The 14,281-nt window shown below is 39.3% G+C and overlaps 1 protein-coding gene across 4 annotated transcripts in view; it reads left to right on the plus strand.

Annotated features, from left to right (window-relative positions):
- The window catches only part of WAPL (WAPL cohesin release factor), a 73,454-nt gene extending 68,199 nt beyond the window's left edge, over nucleotides 1-5,255 (plus strand). For all 4 annotated transcript variants that reach the window (XM_082309645.1, XM_082309647.1, XM_082309644.1 and 1 more), the window contains 3 exons: nucleotides 1,040-1,128; nucleotides 2,204-2,299; nucleotides 2,680-5,255. In XM_082309645.1, the coding sequence (XP_082165771.1) occupies nucleotides 1,040-1,128; nucleotides 2,204-2,299; nucleotides 2,680-2,745 (251 nt within the window). In that variant the 3' untranslated portion in view covers nucleotides 2,746-5,255. The remainder of the gene's footprint in view (nucleotides 1-1,039; nucleotides 1,129-2,203; nucleotides 2,300-2,679) is intronic.
- The last annotated feature ends 9,026 nt before the right edge of the window (nucleotides 5,256-14,281 follow it).

The following is a 14,281-nucleotide window of genomic DNA, read 5'->3' on the forward strand; positions in this document are numbered from 1 at the left end:
CTTCCTATCTACAGGCAGTCTCTTGGGCTGAGATTTCCTCAGCGTACCCCCCAGGTGAAACTGTTACGGATCATAAGTAGGAGCAGTCAGAGCTGAAGCATGAGAAGTGGAAGAAGTTGTGGCACTTTCTATTTTCTTAATAGTACCTTCTCTCAGTTCCTTCTTAAAAAAAAAAAAAAAAAAAAAAAAAGAGAGAGAGAGAAACAAACACCAAACAAAAATCCCACCACCACCAAAACCAAAATGAAACCTTTTTAGGGACATTCTGTGTAAGACATATTTTGGAAGGGATGGCTTTTCGGCCTTTATCTTGTTCTTCTGAAACAGTCCTTGAAAGTTACCTGCCTTAATTTTGTTTTCCAGGGTATCAGGAATCGGTCTTGTTTCATGCTACTTTTAGGGTTTTTTCCTCCCCTCCCTATTTGTATGTATGCTGCTTCTGCCGCCATCTCCTTTGTGTCTGAGTTCTTCTCACTCCATCAGTGGTATCTCGGGTACCTGTGTAAGGCCTTGATGCACTGCATCTTTGGTAGTTTGTTCCAAGAATTTGAGTATCTCTAAGCTGAGTTATGTAGTTTGTCTATGGAAAATGTATCAGGTCTGAAACATCAGTCCTTCTTGTTTGATCGTCTAATAGTGTTTTAATCTTCTAATAGTAGGTGCGGTATATTACTTTCTCCAGCCTTGCTTTATACCGTTCATCCTTTTTGTAGCTCCATCAACGGGTGTGTGCAGCTATTTGTGGTTTGCCCAAAAATGCTGAGTCACTAGCAAAAAGTGGCAAAAATGGCAATTAATAAAATACTATACAACGTAATGAGTTGAAAGCAAATGGACACTGTTTTTCTGTTCAGGAATGTGCTGCTGAGTTAGTAAGTATGGAGTCTGTCTGATTCTTGCCTCTGAAGTCTCAGTCCAAAAGCTCATTTTGTTTGAGAAAAAAGAATTCTGAAAAGTGATAATGAAGGATTGTATTTGAGGCAGTAAAAGATACCAGCTGCTTAGAGAATACAATACACTCGGTTGTCTCTCTTTACAGCTCTTCAGCATGCTGGGAAGCACATGGAAGACTGCATTGTGGCCTCGTACACAGCATTGCTTCTAGGCTGTCTCTGCCAAGAGAGTCCAGTAAGGGAATAAGTCAATAATTCGCTCTTAAGTCCAATACAATTGTTTGTGAATTAATAATTTGCAGTATTGAAATGGGTTTAGTAAATTAGGGTTCGATGTGAGCTAGTACATTGATGAAGCTACACTGATGTATATAGTTTCGTGAAAAGTTGCCAGAAGTATTCCATCCAAAACAAATTTTCTGAACATCAGTACGTTTATCAAAAACAATTGGAATTGAGTATTTAACTCTGTCCCCTTTGCTGTTAGTCTTAGCCAACAAATGAACTTATTTCGGAACAGCAAAGGAAAATTGGCTCGCCTGTTTTCTAATTATAAAAACTTGCTTTATTTTTCAGTAGTTTCGATAAGCAAGTTAACATCAAACTTGTTTATTCTTTTTTATCAGTCTGCTTTATTTTGTCCTCCGTGGAAATGACATTAAATTGTGTATATCCATATTAGTTGAAGATGATTGCCTCGGATTGGAAATACATAATAGAAAGCTGAAGTTAAAACTTAAAAATATGGAACTCTAACAGCTGAGAACTTCATAAACTCTCCTGTCAGATATACGCTCAAATGAAAATGAGGTTCAGACCTGCCCTAAGGCTTGTCTAAATTTACCATGATGGCAGAAATGGTCTTTAACATGCTGTTTGGTACCTTTTGACTGATTAGCTCCCATACAATTTTAGTGTTTGGAGTGATACTGACAATAAGTTCAATATAATTGTTAAAGGTTGAGAATTAAAGGGAGATTCTCTCCATGTCAGGACAGTAATCTGCTGGGGTTTTTCGTTTTTGATAATCCTGTAGGTCCTGGGGAGGTCTGATGGTGGTAATGGTCTTTAATGAACCCCACCCCCCTAAAAAAAAAAAAAAATAAATTATTTAGTAATTGTTTCCTGGAAATATAAACACCAGAAACATGAGTATTGCTTAAAAGAGACTTAAATCAGAGAGATGACAGCGAAAGCCATCTTAATAATGCTATGAAAATACTTGTCTTATTGCATCTCGCATGCAGAGTAATATAGTTGTGTGTTGGAAAAATATTTCCCAAATTAAACGAGATTGTTTTATTTCTTAGATCAATGTGACTACTGTGAGGGAGTACTTACCTGAAGGGGACTTCTCGATAATGACTGAAATGCTCAAAAAATTTCTCAGTTTTATGAATCTTACTGTAAGTAATATATATTTTAAATCAATGTATGTAGATATTTTTGTAATTGTGTTTTCTGTTAATAGTCCATACATTTTTAGAGGCATTTAGCATTTTTCAGTTTGTGCCTTTAGACAAGCATGGGATGATTTTCTGGTTTTAAGTACTGACGACCCATTTGTCTGTGATTATTTTGGTAGTAAATGGAATGAAGCTACTTTCAGTCCATTTGATTGTGACTGGTCAGGAAAACATTTTTCAGTCCTCTGCCTGAACCTAATTGCTTTTACTGATATGTAATTCTAAATACTAAAATCGTGAAATGAGCATAGCTCTCAAACATTTTAAAGCGGTATTACAAATGCTTGTTTGTTACTTCTGTTTTCTATTACATTTTCCAGTGTGCTGTTGGAACAACAGGCCAGAAATCTATCTCTAGGGTGATTGAATACTTGGAACACTGCTAGATACTTAACTTCCGCTGCAGGCACTCTAATGCTGGAGCTACCCTTAGACAAAAGAAGAAGTCATGAAAGAAGTCCTTGAAGGATATACCAAGAGCATTCATCTGTGTCATTCGTGTTCGGATTTTTAAGGCTACCTGGTCTCTTAACCATGCATTCAGCATTTTCTAAAAGACAGTTACTACATCAATCTGCAACTATCAAAAATGAGGGGAAAAAGGTTCTGAGGAAAATAAATAAAGAAACCATGCTGTTTATGATGCAGTGCAGTATTTAAATATTTTTTGGCAGGGTTTACCCTCCCTATCTTTTTTTCTTGCTTTGTTCGTGACAAGTTTCAAGGGGAAAAACTTGCTGCTGATAGTGCAACTGCTGTTTACTGTTGAGCCACTGTTTCATGCCAGCCAGGTGCAAAGGCAGCTTAGCTACTGAGGTATCAAACAAATGTTCTAATAAAGAAGTTCTGGACAGCAGCACCGCTCCTATTTGAGTTTAATTTGCTCTTGCTTTTTTATTACTAGATTATTCCAAAATCATAAAATATAAATTTTTAAATACTTTTGTGATTTTAACTACTGTCTATATTTAAAATTTGTTGGAATCCAAAGAGGCGAGGATTGGATAGTTTATTTTTTATACTGTTTTGATTGAAATTAGGTTGTTGAACTATTTCTCAGTTCTAAAACTGTCATGGCCCATGTACTGTAAGCTGATAGACCATAACACTTTGTAGTTCCAAGAAGCATGCAAACCCATAAACACACAAAGCCATTTGAGGGTATGTTATCCACAGAAGAAATAGTAACTGTAAAAAGTTGTGCCCTGTTTAAAAAAAAGAAAAAAAAAAAAAAAAAAAAGATATTCAATCCCAGGGTAGTTTACACTTCTAATAAGCAAAAACTTTGAAATGCTGTTTTAATTTGTTTCGAGGAAGCACTCAAGATGTATTTTGTAATGCTCAATACAAAGAATTTGGATGTTTTAGGGGAAAGAATTTTAAAGAAGCTAAAACACCAATGGGATTAATGTTTCCAGCTGACATAATCTTTCTATTTCATTCTTCTGTAGTATGACAAAGTTTAAATGCATACAACACAAAGCCTTAAATTGCTGATATAGCTAAGATTTTGTTCAGTCTGAGGTCTAGTTCACAGCAAAGCATTGTGTTTGAAGACTTAAGTGGAACAAAGAATCCCAGAAAATACATGACTTTTTTTAACAATTTTTTTCTTGCACTCATTATTCAGACCAACAGAATTGGTAATTATTTTTATTAAACTGGTCTTGAATATTTGCAGACTGTTCTGAGATCTGCTTCATCGACATTTTTAAATACCTGTATAGGTAGTTACATCATGTTATTCCATTGAATTTGTAAAACTTGAAGCCATAAAAATATTAGTTCTATGTATAATGAGGGGGAAATAACAGGAAATCTAACCTGCTTTTAGATCTTGTGTTATCTCCATGTATAAAGTTAAGAACTCGTGCTTTTGTATCAGTGCCAGCTGTAAATTTTTTACATACAGTGGCTGCCTTCTATGTCTTCCTATTTTTGATAATGCAGATTGTTGGGAATTCTGTAAGGAAGTAACTGATTAGCGGCAAAAATCCTATGTTGGTCATACTTTTTTGCGTTTTCTCTCATCACCTTCTAAAACTTAGTGTATCAGTGTAACTTAGAAAAGTTTTTGAGGTTGTGTTCCCCTTTGTTGAAGAAAAAACCTCAGTATTGAGAGCGAGAGAGAAGCTGTCTGTAAATGATCTACATCAGGAGGAGATAATTGAATGTTTTGCCCATCTAGTTTTCTGATTTTTGAGATTTTCACTTACAATGGGATTTCAAATTGGTTGGATAGTTTTCTGTGGAGAGGTGGCAAGAGAAAATAAAATACAGACGTGATGATGGGGGAAAGCAGGGACAACTACCTTTCTTTGTTACACTGGTAATTGTTTGGGAATTGATTTACCTCAGTGTTTAACAGTTTTTTTTAAATGTAACTAATTGTCAAGCACTGACAAATGCAGATTTTTTTTTTTTTTTTTGAGGGTGGGGGGAGAAATCACCCTGTGAACTGCAGTGCATTTTTGTGTGTTAGACCCTCAAATAACTCTGCATTGAAGGGTACTTGAGGCCAACTTGCAAATTAAAGTTTTAAAGTAACTTTTTTTCCATTGTAAATATTTGTGTAAATACTCTCAATTGGAAATTAGAACAGTAGAGTACTTTTCTGAATCCAATCCTATTTTTATTTTATACAGTATTTCTCAGCTGTGATCTTTGGAGCAAAAGCCAACGGCAGGAAAAATAGTTTGTACCAGTTTCATGAAGTATGTCTTTGGGTTTTTGTAAATAATTTTAACTCAAATAAAATTGCTACTTTCAATACATATCTTGTCTTTTAACATGTAATAAAACACTCTTCTGAGTGATTGCAGAAAGAAGGCAGTGTCAGGTAAATTGTTAAAAGGGGAAAAAAACAAAAAAGAGGAGGGGAAAAAAAAAAAATAAATAGAGGAGCATCCTGAAGGTAGCGCTCCATTTTTCACTGGCGTGTTGGGACACCAGAATTCAGTGCCTGGGCCTGAGGCTGTGGTCAGTCAAACCAACTAAGGCTTGAAATTTTCTGGAGATGATGCACTCAATCTCTTGATGCGTTTTGGAGTTCTCTGCGCAAGCTGCTATTGATCGTTCAGCTCAAGGGGCATGTAACAACTCTGAAGAGCTGTAGTTACAATAACAAAAATATGCTAAAGCATAGGGGAAATGGGGCAGTTCTTGTTACAGTGATACTTTTCACATCACCGGGGATGTTAATGGCTTCTTTCTTCAGTGAAAAATGAAAAAATTACCATGAGAATTGCTCTGTTTCTTTATTGAATGAATTTCGGGATGGATTTTCTCCCATGGATTTTTTTTCTTAATTGATACAACTAGGTACAGGTACAATATGCAATAATTCATGAGCTGTAAAGCGAATTGAATGTGATGTGTCATCTCTTGCCACTTGAACAAGCGTCAGCATAATGTAACTTTATTTCTGTGCTGTAAAGGGATGTTACTGGAGTTTGAAATACGGAGCAGTATGTTATTAGTACGTGGCACTGCAGGAGGCAAATACAGCTTTATTTAAGCAAATGTTTTCCAAAAAAAAAAAATCATAACATCTGGTAAAAGTATTTCTTGGTTATTTTGTTGGTAGATACGTAATGGAAGCATTATGTGTGGATGCTTTGAGGTGACATCAGCATTTTCAGCTTAACAGGGCAATTGTGAAGCTTCTATGGAAGATTTGGGAGTCATAGCCTTTCACATAGATTATTTCCCTTTTCAGACTGTTTTAAAATGCGTGATTTGCATAATAACAAAGTGATCTGGCGTGATCTGTACAGCACTGAGTTATCGGAAGCTTAATGTAAAAGCAGGTGGTAGCGCTGCAGATGATTTCTCAAGCTGGGCTGCGGGAGTTGGTTTTGTGCTGTCAGCAGATCGAGTCTCTCTGAGCAGAAGATTGGCCAGCGATCACAAAGGTACAAAAGCTTCCTTCTTCCCCTGAGCCGAGCATCGGTGCCAAGCGTGCAGCTGGAGTAGTGCGGTTCTGCTAGGGAACGGAATGATCGCTGCGTGGCCGCTCCTGGGTGGACAAGAAGCTAGCGGCAGTTCTCATACCAATTTTAGGGTGTTAACATTTTTTAACTTTTTCTGTAACAGAATATTCTAACGGGTTCTGCTTTTTAACCATGTTTTTGGGCTCAAGTACCTCACTGAATTGATAAAGATGTTTTTGGTGTCAGAGGCACTAGCGAGTATTCTGTCGTCCCTCGCTTTTCCTTTCTGGACATCAGTAATTCCTCCTTTGAGTAAGCAGAAGTCAAAGCGTACTTGGTTAGCTGGGGCTATTACTGGGCAAGCCCACATGGCTTTTTCAGTAAAGTTGTGGTTTTTTTTTTTTTTAATTAATGTGGTACTTTCCTTCTTTAATTAGCAAGGAAAACAAAAATATGTATTTAAGCTCAAAAGATAAAGAGGACTTAAGTAGCTGCCATTCTTCTGCATCAAGCCCTTCCTTATAGGATGGCTCATTAATTGGGTTCTTGAAGATAATGAGATTGGAATTTGCCCTGAATCCTGCTAGCCAGGTGTTTTCAAAATGAGGCCAGTGTTATTCTTGATGCTGCTGCTTCTCCTCCTCTCTGTAATATGTTAATTCGTCTTTGGGTGAAGGACACTACGGGATTATTTTAGCTATGTGGAACAGAAGCCATTCATACATATTCTGTTTTTTACCTTCCCTAAAGGTCCCCTATCTAAGGGACTGTAATGTATTAAGACGTTTGCAGCACCAGTAGGTGCAGATAGTCTTACTGTAAATAAAAGTGAAACCGTTATAAATAATGCAACTGCTTGAAGTGCTTATCCAAAGGTAGATTGACTTACTAATGCCATGAGGATCTTTATTCCAGCTGTGAAAATTGACCTGAATTTGCAGCTCTAGGTGCAGCCTCAGGTTGCCGTGCTTGCTATGGTATGTCCGTGCGTGACAACAGGCGCTCGCCGGTGATGCAGGGGGTGTTGTCAGGAGCCCGGGAAAAAGCAGTCCTCATTGGGAGGAAAGCGAACTACGCTGGAGAACTGCCTCGAGTCTGAAAGGCAGACGTGTTTATATCTTTCACCTCCTGTCTTCCAAACTGTATCTCTATAAGTTTCCTAACCCCCAACTTTTGCTACTACCTGTTGAACTTCCATTTCATCAGCTTAGAGGAGTAAAGGCCAAAGAATTTCTTGAGATGTGTGGAAAGCTAGACTACTAAATAATAAAAAGAGTTATTCAGACAGTAGTACCTATTTTCTTTTATGCCCGCTCTGTAGAGTGAAAATTCTCATCTGTGCTAGGTGATCCGTAGTTATTTAGAGGAAGGTTCGTTGTTGGTTAAATATTAATAGTAGGGTAAACTTCTGCAGGGTAAAATTAGGTGATATGGAAAAGAGGACTCTTTGGAATAAAGGGAAGAATAACAGGAATTTTATTTAGATTTACTGTTTAGTGTGGGAATTCTTTAAGTTTCCTGTATTACAACAGAAGAGTTAATTGTGTCTCTGCATTTTTTAAAAGCGGGGAGGAAGAGTGTTAACCTGGAGTGTGGAGTGGATTAAATGATTTTCGTTCCACCTGGAAAGCTGGCCCTGTGACTGTGTCCTAGAGCAACAGTTCAGTGTTGGGTGAGTGAGTGAGTAGCAATAGTGTTTGTGTGTCTGTGTGTGTGTGTGCGTTGCTCTTTTCCCTGGACTTTTTAACTCTCACTTCCCCCTCTTAAGAGGATTAAATGTATTGCCACCACTGAAAATAAGGAATAAAGACATGTAAAAGAGAATGTTCTACCAGGAGAAAGATTGGAGTCAAAGGTGCACCAAAGAGTTTATGTTTAATTCTGGGGATGAATATTTATCACCTGGTTAAATATTTCTGTTAAAGACCCAAACCAGACTTAAACAGGTTCTTATCTTGCATTGTTTTCTCCTTCAAATTCACTGGTGTTTAATCAGTAGAAACCAAAACTTGAGAGAAGTTACCAGGGCTACAATTTGAAGGAAATTAAAAAACCAAACACAGATACTAGAAATAATTTTACTTTTTTCCAGCCAGTAATTGACCAAAGCAAATGTATTTAACTAGCCTGTTGGATGGGAGAAGGACTTGTGAATGTGGCTGTGATGTATGTCCTAGTGACAGTTGCTGCTCTTTGGTTTCCTTCTGCATTACAATATTCTACTTGGTGGAAAGCAAACCTTGATGAAAAATATGTGGGAGTATAAGTATGTGTGCATGCACACATGCACATGTATCTCTATATATAGTTATTTTGTTTCTCTGCTGTTACCAGTACCTAATGCATGAAAATCAAGGTGAAGGGCATTTCTGCAGGAGTTTGAATGAGAAAGGAAAGAAAGGAGTTGCTTTTGCATCAAATGAGACCATTCAGGAGCGATGCACACACCTTAACTGCCTCTGGGAACGATCCCAAAGTTGTGGTACTTGGGGTTTTTTTCATGGATGTGTTGTTGGCCTCTTGTCCCGTTTGAAAGTGTTTCTGGGGCAAAAAGTTTTAAAATATCCAGCCTATGTTGGTTTTTGGTCTGCTGTTTAATTTATAGTCTCTGTTTGAATGGAATTTAAGTACAAACCGTAAGGAAAACTTGGAGTAAGATCACTTTGCATCACAGCTTTACTCTAGGTTCAAAAGGTTGATATTCGGGTTACTGAGCCTCAAAAAGGACTTTAGTAATGTGTTATATAAACTGCTGTGTAACATCTGGTATCATTTTGCTGGCTCATATTTTGATTTTTTTTGTCTTCGTTCAACAAGGAGTTTTAAGGCAAAGCTAGCTTATCCAAATTAAAAATGCCATCGTGTTTGTCTAGGTTAAAGTGCTATAATGAAATTATACTTTAGCAGCAGAAATGGAGCGTTGTAAATTAAATAGAAGTGATGCAATTATTGTTTGTAGTCTCCTTTGCCCTGACTATTTTTAAAACCTGGCAATAAATTTTTAATAAGAAAAATTTAATCTTCCTAATGGAAAAATCTGATTGGAATTTGTATGCTGAGTATATTCATGCACATCATATATCCAGTTTGAAAATGGAGCTTCATCTTGCAAAACAACATTTTTTATTTGTGATACCTTAGATTACAATGAGGTTCTTATTGAGGATTTTGCAAAAACAAATTTGTAGCTATTTTATCCCAGGTAATCATAAAATTTCCTCCTTCCTTATTTGGTGTAGGTTATAATGGTTCTTCAAGTATCATTTCAAATGTGAGACAAAACCAAGTATCATCTAGGACTTCGAATGTCATTTATGTATTCCTGTAGAACATCAATTAAAATTGCTGGGACAAACCAGTACTCTAGAATGATTTGCTAGTCTATTATACGTCCAGTCTAAGACTGTAAATAAAAAAAAAGATCATTCTGTTGAGTACTAAATCAATTTTTATGTTCCCCACAATAAGACATAAATACATGGCTATCCTAGTGTTGTCATACAGTGTTAAAAGGTTTAAACAGAGATGAAATATACCGCAACTGTAATTTTATTCAACACTTGCGATTAGCATTCCGAAGTTTTCAGGAGAGCGGGTTTGTGCTGCTTGATTAACCTACATAATGTAGCTTCAGCTTTTTTAAATCTTCTGAAAATCACTAGGACTGTGCTTTGGTTTTTGAACTTTGCTAGCTGGGACCAAATGAAGTGGGTCCCGAACCACAGCTGCCTACACAATCCTACCCTTCTCTGAGGATTTTCACTGGACACAGTTTTCAAAATGCTCAATTCAAAGCCTAATGCTGTTAACCTCAGTCTGTCCTGCATTATGCTGATGTTCTTTAAAGCTGAGCTCAGTCTATATATCTTTTTCTGGGAAAAAGCCTCAGCAAATGCTCAGTACGTGCCTAGTCCTCATCAAGACCAAAAGTCGTCCTAAGTCAGCGTGAGCATGATGTCAGACCTAGAGGAGGTTGGCTTGGGGAGGCCCATGTGGCCAAGCCTATGCGCTTGAAATCCACTGAGCAGGGGCATGACACCAAATACATGTGAAGAAGCTGGCATGTTTATAGGGGTTTGCCGAGGTCACTACAAGTGGCCGTCTCAGGCTCTGGCCCAGGAGCTCAAGCTGTTCACAAAGGAAAAGCATAAGATGAAGTGGGGGAAGGTACCTGCTCAGGCTGTTTCTGCTGAACGCCAGGTTTTGCTGATACTGGAACCCCACTGTGTGTTTCCTGGGCCTGAATTCAAAACCCACCTATTTGCTGAGCCATCGCTAGCGTCATTCCAGCGAGAGGAGCGCGTCGCACCGTTGGAATGTACTTTCTTTCCTGGGTCTAGCAAAAAAAAAAAAAAAATCATTGCACTAAGATGCTGGAAATGATACAACCGAAAGACCCGAAGGAGTTCTATGAACCTGGATTTCACTAACTACATATGTGAGATTCTACGTAGACTTTGTGAGTATGTGGCTTGACTTCCCAAACAGGAGGTGTGCTCTTAGGTGGAGACCGTCTCCCTTTCAAACAGGGTTTTGGGCATATGTAAGACAAGGATATCCAGAAAAGCAGGATTGTTCTGCACAGCCTTAGTCATTGTCTTAGTTGATGATGTTTCCTCAGCACCGGTAAATGTCAGATTATTTCAGGAGCATGTGGAATTGTTGATGTCCTGGGGATTAAATAAGAATTCTAGAGATTCAGACTGTGAAAGAAAACAGTATTTGTTAGCGTGCTAGTGCTGAAACTTGTTATCCATCTGTGACCAATGGTGGGGACAGAGAATAGCCTTAGTTAACAAGCTTTCCCTGGAGATGAAATCAGAGAGACAGAGGTCTGACAGGGTGAAGACGACCCATTGTGCAAGTTATGACATATCAGAAGCTGGATCAACGTTGGGCCTGGCATGTGGTTGCACAGCACTTCCTGTTCTGCAGCGTCAAGTATTTCTTGTAAGAACAAGATGCCACTGAGGGCTTTGAGGGGCTCCAAATGGGCTAGCGGTTAGGCTGCGAGTACCTTTCACTTCCCAAATGAGATTCCAGTGGTACTGTATGCCGTCTAGGAATAGGTCGCTATCTCCCAGCATATTGCAAAACATCCCGCCTACAAAGAGTTGCCACAAAGATTGCATGCACTACTGCACCATAAGCAACTTGCTTGCAACACTGAGAGCTTAGCAAGATACAGCTAAGGTCAGTATTCCGCCTTAAGTTTGGCGGTACACAGCATAACATCTGCAAACGTGATGGCGGGCTCCAGAACCACAGTGGCACTGTGCTGCCAAGTGCTTTCCTTGGAAGCTGCTTTGCTCTCTTCCATTGAATGCAGTTGAACATTGTAGTACACGGCTAAGAAATCTCTTTACATCATCCCTTCCACCTCTTCCCCCATCTCTTGTCAATATCACCACCAAAATAATATTTTACAAGAGGAAAGTCCTTGTTGGGCAGAAGTATCCAACAATTGTTCTTCAGCACCAGGAAGAAACTTTTATTCTATTCTCTTCCTGTTCTAGAGGAAAAAAAAAAAAAAAATTCACCCTCATCTACAGAAAAGACTCTTTTAAAATGGCTGCTCTTTCAGGATGCTGAGGTTTGCTTCCATCAGTCTGAGGTCCAGGCTGCTTCATGGCACCTGGTTTATGGCCCAGCTTTCCAGTGCCAGTTCCAGAGAAGTACTAAGCAGACATGAAGTTATCAATCCTGAATTTTCACATCACAGTAAGGACCAGCACTGATTGGTCTGCAGAGTACCACACAGCAGCAGCAGAAAATAGGAGGTGGTTTACTCAGAAGTGAACTCACCAGCCACGATGTCCAATTGTAAGAATAGGTACTTACTAGAGTGTAACTCCAGTTGTTCGCGATGCTGTGAAAGGTGTGAAACCTATAATCTCTTGCTCTCAATGTTTCAGAATAACCATTATCATAAGCATCAAACTGCAAAGGAACAAAAGGAAGATTACAGGTCTGCTCTTTTTACTCTCATAAGGAGAGAACCAGGAGGCCCAGGAACATTCACGACCCAGCTTTGAATACAGCTTGCCAAAACAAGCTCCTCAAGATCCCGAGCTCAAGAGCAACAAGTATTCCTCTAGCAGGTTTCATGCTGGCTCCTTTATCTTTGTAGAAATACAGTAACCGTTGGAGGCATTTTGTGACTCTGCCTCCTCTGATCTCCCCGGCAGCTGGCAATAGCCCCAAGGAATTCTCTTGCTGAGTTTCTGTGGCTCTCCGGAGCACTTGAAGGGTTGTTGAAGCATGTCTGAAGTCCTGTCTCTGTGATGCTCTGCCCTGTGGTGGTGAGGGAGATCTGAGATCTGCCCTGCTATGCATGTATGAGCAAAGGAGGTAAGTGTGTGCGCGCTTGGCTCTAGAATGCCTTATTTCTGCAAGGAGCTCTGGTAAATGCACCTGGAGCCTTACGTGGGGGACGCAGCACAGGGAGAGCAGAGGAGTTCATTGCTATTCGGAAGCTGTCATACTGGTTTATGCTGTCCTAGTCACACTGGGTGGGAACTGCTCATGTTACTGCATAACAGGTACTGCACTCTGGTCAGGCTGCAGAAGTGTTCAAAGGAGATCTTCTGAACATACAGATTGTTGGTAATAATGTGGGACTTGGGATGGAAATATGAGATTTTTATGAAAGGCAAGTGAAATTAAGGTGTTAAATTGTCTCCTGCGTAGAGTTAAATGGATTATGAAACATGAGAAAAGCCACCACACCTGCTGGTGTTCACAGATAACTTTATGAAAGAGATCCTGCATGAATGTAGGATATTTTTAGTATGCTTCCTTGCAGCGCTTCTACTTAAACACAAGATTTACTAAAGAGACATCACCACCAGTGTTCTGGCAGACACATAGTGCTCTAGTCTCTTACTGTTTGTCACTATTTGCAAAGGATTTGAAGACAGAGAGCATATTGATTAAAAATAGACTTCTTGGAAACTTGGTGGAGGGAAAAGTGTCAAGGAGGTGCCAGTGTCAAAGCATGAACTGTATAGGAATGAAAAGAGCTGATTATCAATGACTGTCAGCCCCAACTGGTGTGGACCAAGAGCCCTAAAGCAACTCAGCAAAAGGCTGTGGTTTATAACATGTCACTTACAGTTGGAACTAGAGGAAAGACTGTGACCACAAGCTTTCAAAAGAGCTTCAGAAATAATCCTAGTAACCACAGGCTAGCTAGTTTAACTTCATTCCAAAAGAAATTGCTAGAAATTACACGCTATAATAAAGCAGAGGCAGCTGATGAGGTACTTGGCTAAATGTTGGGGCTGCTGTAATAATAAGAGAAATCGTAAGTAAGGATTGCTCTTAAAACTCCTAAGGAGCTCATAAGTAAGCAGACAGGCATGGCATAGTTAACATAAAACTGTGCAAGCATTGGTTGAAAGGAACTTGGGAAATCATGTAGCCCAGGCTTGTGCTCAAAGTGAGATGGGTGATGAAGCTAGTTCAGGTCAGCCATGGCTTTGTCTAGCCCGGTCTTGAAAACCTGTAAGGATGGAGATTTCACAGCCTAAGTAATCCGCACCAGTGCTGTACTACCGTCCTAGTGGAAAAAAATAAGGTGTACTTGTCAAATTAAACACATTTGAAAAAATTTTTTAAAAAATCCAAGTACTCACTAAAGCCTGCTGGAGACTGTAAGCTACGCATAGAGAGAAAAGTCCTCTATTGGACTGACATCCTTCAATCCAAGGGCTTAAAAGAGCTGAGCAGAAATCACAACCCCATCCCTGCAGGAAAGGAGGACACTGCTGAGTTACCAAGGGGCATGGGCTGAGTGCTGCGTGCTGCACTGAGGCATGGGTTCATGATTGACTTGACAAGGGGAGTGTGGTGGGTGGGAAGGGTGATGGACTCCAGGTGTTTGGCAGTCTGCGGGTATTTGGTTATTCGTGATAGTCAAATACAAAGCCGAATGCAAAGAGCTGCAGAGGCTCTAACGAGTGATGGCATGATGAAAAGCCCAATGAAA

Source organism: Platalea leucorodia (assembly GCF_965183815.1).
Source record: "Platalea leucorodia genome assembly, chromosome: 4".
NCBI lineage: Eukaryota > Metazoa > Chordata > Aves > Pelecaniformes > Threskiornithidae > Platalea > Platalea leucorodia.